General features: G+C 42.4%; 1 protein-coding gene across 1 annotated transcript; it reads left to right on the top strand.

Annotated features, from left to right (window-relative positions):
• Positions 1–754: 754 nt before the first annotated feature.
• On the top strand, positions 755–1,836 carry LOC101405742 (methyl-CpG-binding domain protein 3-like 1). Its single transcript, XM_087428495.1, is given in 3 exon segments — positions 755–1,022; positions 1,025–1,306; positions 1,309–1,836. Coding segments are annotated over 3 exon segments (627 nt in total). The 5' UTR covers positions 755–793; the 3' UTR covers positions 1,425–1,836.
• Positions 1,837–5,916: the final 4,080 nt, after the last annotated feature.

Raw genomic sequence — 5,916 nt, 5'->3', positions numbered from 1 at the left:
TCCTCGGCACTGTCCAATAGTAACATTAAGCATTCTATATTATAGAATTTAATTTTTTTCTAGTAGCCACATTTTAAAAAATGAAAGCAAACAGGTGAAACTAATTTTAATAGTATATTTAACCCACTATAACCAAGAGATCATCAATGTGGGTGCAGTCTATACAAAACTTAATAATGAGAGAGTTTACATTTTTTTCCTGTGTTTCATAAATCCAGTGTGTATTTCCCACTTACAGTACAATCTCCATTTATAAGTTGAGTTTTTTTAGACCTACATTCTCTGTACTGAGACTTAATGTTCACAGTTGTGAAATAAGAGTCACTAGGAGTGGGGTGGATGATAATTTCACTACTGATTTAAGCTCTAATGGAGCTATGAAGACCAACTGGTCAATGGGTTAATCAAATGAATAATCATATAGTACAGACGAATGTTATGATTTGGGATTTAGACCAGGACTGGGGACCGTGTGTCCTGACAGGGAGCACCAGGGATTTTGTTGTTGAGAGTGACAAGGACAAAAAGAGAATAAAGTCATACTCATAAGTGTCTAACAACATGGGGGAGAAGAAATGACCTGCCGTAGTCCTGAGTTTTGACCTCGAGCTCTCTGTTCTTGACCCAAATCTCTTTGATGATGTCCCAGGACACAGGTCAGATTAATCCCCACGGGGAGGGAGGGAGGGTAGAAGCACAAGGCATCTGACATAATTGTCCTGGGAAGGCTGGCTTCATTTATCACTCTGATCCACATTCACAATTTATTTTATAGGGTAAGAGGAAAAGAAGTATGATGGTCAAATCATCACAGAGGAAGCGACATGATTGTGTAAACCAATCCAACCCAAAGCCTGGTTTGAGCAACTCCATCCCTTTGAGGATGTCCAGTTACATATTCAAGAGGCCAGTTACTAGAATCACATCCTATCCTGGCAATGAGGTCAGATGCTATCAATGGGAGGAAACCTTGGAGCAGCCCCAACAACTCTGCTGGCAGAAGAGACTGCAAGGTCTGCAGGCCTGCAGAGTGCAGGAGACCTGTTAAGTCCTTTGGACCTTGCCAAAGCCCTGCTGAATCTTGCACCCAGTTGCACAGGTGCATCCCTGCCAGGTGTGCTCGCAGGTGGTCTGAACTCCAGTCCCATGCCCACCCCTGCCCGGTCTTCAGATTCGGCAGAGATGATCCCAGGAGCTGGTCTGTACATCCCACAGCTCCTTTGCAAACAACTTCTGGTGACTGAGGAGGATATCAGGAAACAGGAAGGGAAAGTGAAGACGGCAAGAGAGAGACTGGCGGTAGCACTGACGCAGACAGACTCGCTAGCGAGGCAGGGAGAGTGAGGGGCCAAGAAGGACGTCCCGACAAACACGATGAAGAAAAGACAAGACGGGGCAGACGACATGGAGCTCACACTACATGAATGCCTCTGCAGGGGTCCTGATGTCTTCTTGCTTTGAGCTCCTGAAACTTTAATATATACCAATACTTTTCTTTTCTTCAATTCCTTTGCATGACAGAGGATACAGACAGTGATCCTTCTGAGGTGAGAGATTGGGTTTCAGGTGAGGAGAGAAAGGAGATCTTTCCTTCTCATTTTGTTCTCTCATTTTCCTTTCCTGAGTGTTATGCATTTGTATTTTAAGATCAACAGAGAGTTATCACAGTCAAGGGATTCTTTAGAGTTTTGCCCTCACAGTCACAGAGAAAACCTACCTAGTCCAAATGGATTGTCCTTTTTGGGTAATATTGCAATAGATTCCAACATAATATTTCACTAAAGAGCTGTTATATCTGTCTTCTCAAAAAAGACACCTACTTCTCGGTCTCTATTTTTCTGGTATTTGTTGGATGTTGAATCACACTTGCACATAATGAAATACTGGATTTGCCCTTTTTTAGATTTATATGTGTTGGAAATTTGATTCATGAAAATTGATATGCCATTGCGGTATCATGCTGTCAGGAGAACGACTGTTTTCAGCATCACAAGTCTCACAATAAGCCAGTGTGTTGGGATTTGTCTATTTGCCTGATCGAGTACGTTGCACTCTTCAAATCCTCTTTATAATTACTTACTTTTACCCCACAGATTTATCAGTTTCTGAGAGCAATGTGTTAAACAATAATAGAGTATGTTAGTATTTATATCTTCCCTAAAAAATGAGTTATTTTTTAGCTAAATCTTCTCTCCTCTATTCTTTCATGTGGTAACCATCTGGAATTTTGGTTCGAATGTGTTTTTAATGTCTTGTTTTAAAACTAATACTAAATTAGACAGACTGTTTTTTCCTTTCCTCGTGACTCCTGTTATGTTTTCCTGGGTTCACATTTCTTCTTCCTGATGTACATTCTTTACCGGTTCTTTCACGGCAGGCCTGTGGGAGGTCAACTTTGAGTCTGTTTGTAGGTCAGATAACGTCTTTCTTTCTTTGACGCATAGTTTGAATACATGTTTAATTTAGCTTTGTAGTAATTTTTTTCCTTCTTTGTCAAGTTATTTAATATTTCTGAGCCTCCATATCTTTAGCTTAAAATGGGAATAAAACCCTAAAAATGGTGACTGTAACTGAGATAATACACGCAGAGCTTGCCAGTCATGTTGCTTAGCAGAAAATAAATAGTCAATAATAGTAACTATTATTAATCATTAGAATGATATTATTATAATAATGTAATATATAATAATATATTAATTTATAATAATAATTACACATTAATTTATAATTATAATGTACAGTGTATAATGTATGCAATGTATAATAATATATTAATATTATTAATCACTAGAATCTTCAGAGTGTGCATTCTCAGAGAATCACAGCTTAAGATTGAGAATGTGAAGCTCACACACAAGAAGTCTGAGAGAGTGGCGTGACTGTGACTGTAATTCTCAGCCCTTGGGTGTCTTCAGCTGTGGTCGTCTGCACAGTGTGCACAGATAATGTAATCTGTTCCCACAGACCCACTGCAGGACAGCGCAGCCTGCCTCACGCCTGGGATGCTCTGCGCTGCTTGTTGGGGAGCCTCTGCTGTGAGGCTAGTTGGACTCTGTACAGAGAAAGATGAAAAAAGACTCTTTCTTTTCCCTCAGATTTCTCCCCCCGAGTTTTATTCACTTTTACATCCAGAGCAGATACTCTCTTCCCAGAGCCTTGGTGTTACTCTGGGATTCAGGCTTCCCAGACACCTAGTCATTTCAGCTCCCAAGGCCCAAGGTGACTGCAGAGTCATGTCTCACCCACTCCTCCCATCTTGGCCTGTTTCCCGTCATGGAGGACCCATGAGTGGGGAGAGGAGCCATCGAGGGAGATTGACCTGGAAGTCCTGGTGAATCTGAGCTTCAGAGAATGAAGCAGAAAAGGGGAACGTGAGACTGCCAGTGCATCAGTGGGGGAGGAATATGGAGGAACCGAGAGGGGTGTGATGGCTGCACAGAGTCAAGGGGAGGGATGTTCCAAACTTTCCTAAGAAGGGAAACCTTGCACTGAAGTGGGGATTCGATTTTACATGATGGCAATGTCTGTGCTGGTTTCACCAATTCTGGTGTCCCTGAGGGATGAACTGGTGTGACACCACAGGACAGTAGTTGCAGTCACTTTCAGGACTTAAGGAAGTTGAAACCTTTCAGCTTAGTCCCCTGTGAGCCAGTCAGGGCCCAAGTCTAGAAAGGCTCGGAGCCTGTGTCCGTCCAATGTGGTTTCATTCTGTTCCAGCCAAGCTTCTCTGGACCCCAGCTGGGAAAAGGGGACCTCAGATCTAGTCAGATCTAGTCATCGCAGCTTCCATAGGTCGCCATGAGGCAGGTAATAGCCCAGGTGGCGTCACTGGACCTCATAGTTGCCCTCCTTCTTCCACCGGCAGACAGTGACTTGTGAGGTGAGGAGAGAGCATCAGAATGGTCCAGTCAGCTGCCCAGTATGGGAGACTCCAGGGGAAGGAGATGCCAAAGCCACAGAGACCCGATGCCTCCTGTGTCTCCCTCTTCCTTTTGTCCACTTAATTTTCACCCTCAGTCCTTTTCCTTCCCTTTTCCCTCTTTCGGCTCTCTCTCCATCTCTTTCCCCTGCATGTTCTAGCTTAATTGAGGTATTAATGACATACAGTAAACTGCATACATTTAAAGTGAACAATTTGATACATTTTGATTATAACTTATTGAACCATCACCACAATCAAGAAAAGGAACGCCCATCCTCCCCAAATTTCCTCATGCTCATTTTAATTCCTCCTTCCCTGCCCTTTGCAAACACATTCTCATTCCCAGGCAACCAGTGTTCCGGTATATATCCCTATAGATTTTCCTGTATTTTCCATGAATTTTTATAAATGGGATCATATACTACTCATTTTTCACTGTCTTCGTTCACTCAGCATAATTATTTTGAGATTTATGCTTGTCATTGCATGTACTATGAATTCATTCCTATCCCCAACCCTTCCCTGGCAGCACTGTGCACACGCCCAAGCGCTTCCCAGGTTGGCGTGAGAGCCAATAGTACTGCTGCATCCCCAAAAGTAGGAATGTGCCTTGGTGCAACTCTGGGAGGGGTTGGCGGCAGCCCTGGACCCGCACATGAATGCTTTCCTGGATGGCTGGAAAGCCCACCGTGCCACAGCAGTCCCAATGATTGGCCAATGCTCAGACCCGTGAAGAAGCCCCACCCACCAAGCACAGAGGCTGGCATGAGCATAAGAAAAGGCAGCAGCAGATATAGGCGCACATGCAAATGCTTTCCCAGATGGCACAAATACCCATAGTAGTGGTGCGGTCTCACAACTGGGTACTTGCCTCTGCGTGGCGGGAGCTCTGAGCCCAGCGTGAATGCTTTCCCAGCTGGTTGGAACACCCACTGTACCCACACAACTTCCAGCATATGGGGGGGGATCAGAAACACAGCTCATGCTTCCCCCACAGCAGTAGCAGGTGGAATCTGCGACCTGATACTACCACAAATGCGCAGGCAAAAGATTAGTTCATCAAACACCATAAGAAACTACAGTAACAATTCAGAGCAGAAGGAAATGACAAATCTCCAGAAACCAACCTTGAAGTCACAGAAATTTACAATCTAAATGACAAAGAATTCAAAATGAGTGTCATAAAGAAACTCACCAAGTTACAAGAATGTTCAGACAGTTCGATGAACACAGGAATAAAATTAATGAGGAAAAGGAATACTTCATCAAGAGACTGAAACTATTAAAAAAAAACAAGCAGAAATTCTGGATATAAAGAACATAATTAATGAGGTAAAAAAGAATGTAGAATCCTTAAAAAATAGAGCTGATATCATGGTTGAAAGAATAAGTGATTTAGAGGATAGAAACATAGAAATGCTTCCAGTGGACGAGGAGAAAGGACTCAGATTTTTAGAAAATGAAGGAATTCTTGGAGAAATATATGACGCAATTATAGAAGCAACCTAAGAATTATACGTATTCCAGAGGGAGAAAAGAGGGAGAAAGGAGCAGAGAGCTTGTTCAAAGAAATAATAGCTGAGAACTTCCCAAACCTGGGGAACAACCAGACTCACAAATACATGAAGCCAACAGAACGCCTAATTACATCAATGCTTAAATACCTTCACCAAGGCGTATAATAGTAAAATTGGCAAAAGCCAATGACAAAGAAAAAATATGAAGGGAAGCAAGACAGAAGAAAATAACCTACAAAGGAACCCCTATCAGGTTTTCAGCATATTTCTTGGCAGAAACTTTACAGGCAAGGAAAGAATGGAATGATATATTAAAAATACTGAAAGACAAAAACTTTCAGCCAAGAATACTCTATCGAGTGAAATGATCCTTATGATACAATGGAGAAATAAAAGTTTTCCCAGATAAATAAAGGCTGAGGGAGTTCATCGCCACGAGATCTCCCATATAAGCAATGATCAAGAACGCCCTCATAC

The sequence above is a fragment of the Ceratotherium simum genome, unplaced genomic scaffold, assembly GCF_057802395.1.
Source record: "Ceratotherium simum simum isolate JZ-2026a unplaced genomic scaffold, ASM5780239v1 HiC_scaffold_58, whole genome shotgun sequence".
Classification (NCBI taxonomy): domain Eukaryota; kingdom Metazoa; phylum Chordata; class Mammalia; order Perissodactyla; family Rhinocerotidae; genus Ceratotherium; species Ceratotherium simum.
Note: the sequence above shows the minus strand (reverse complement) of the source record. Positions and strands in the feature narration are given on the sequence as shown.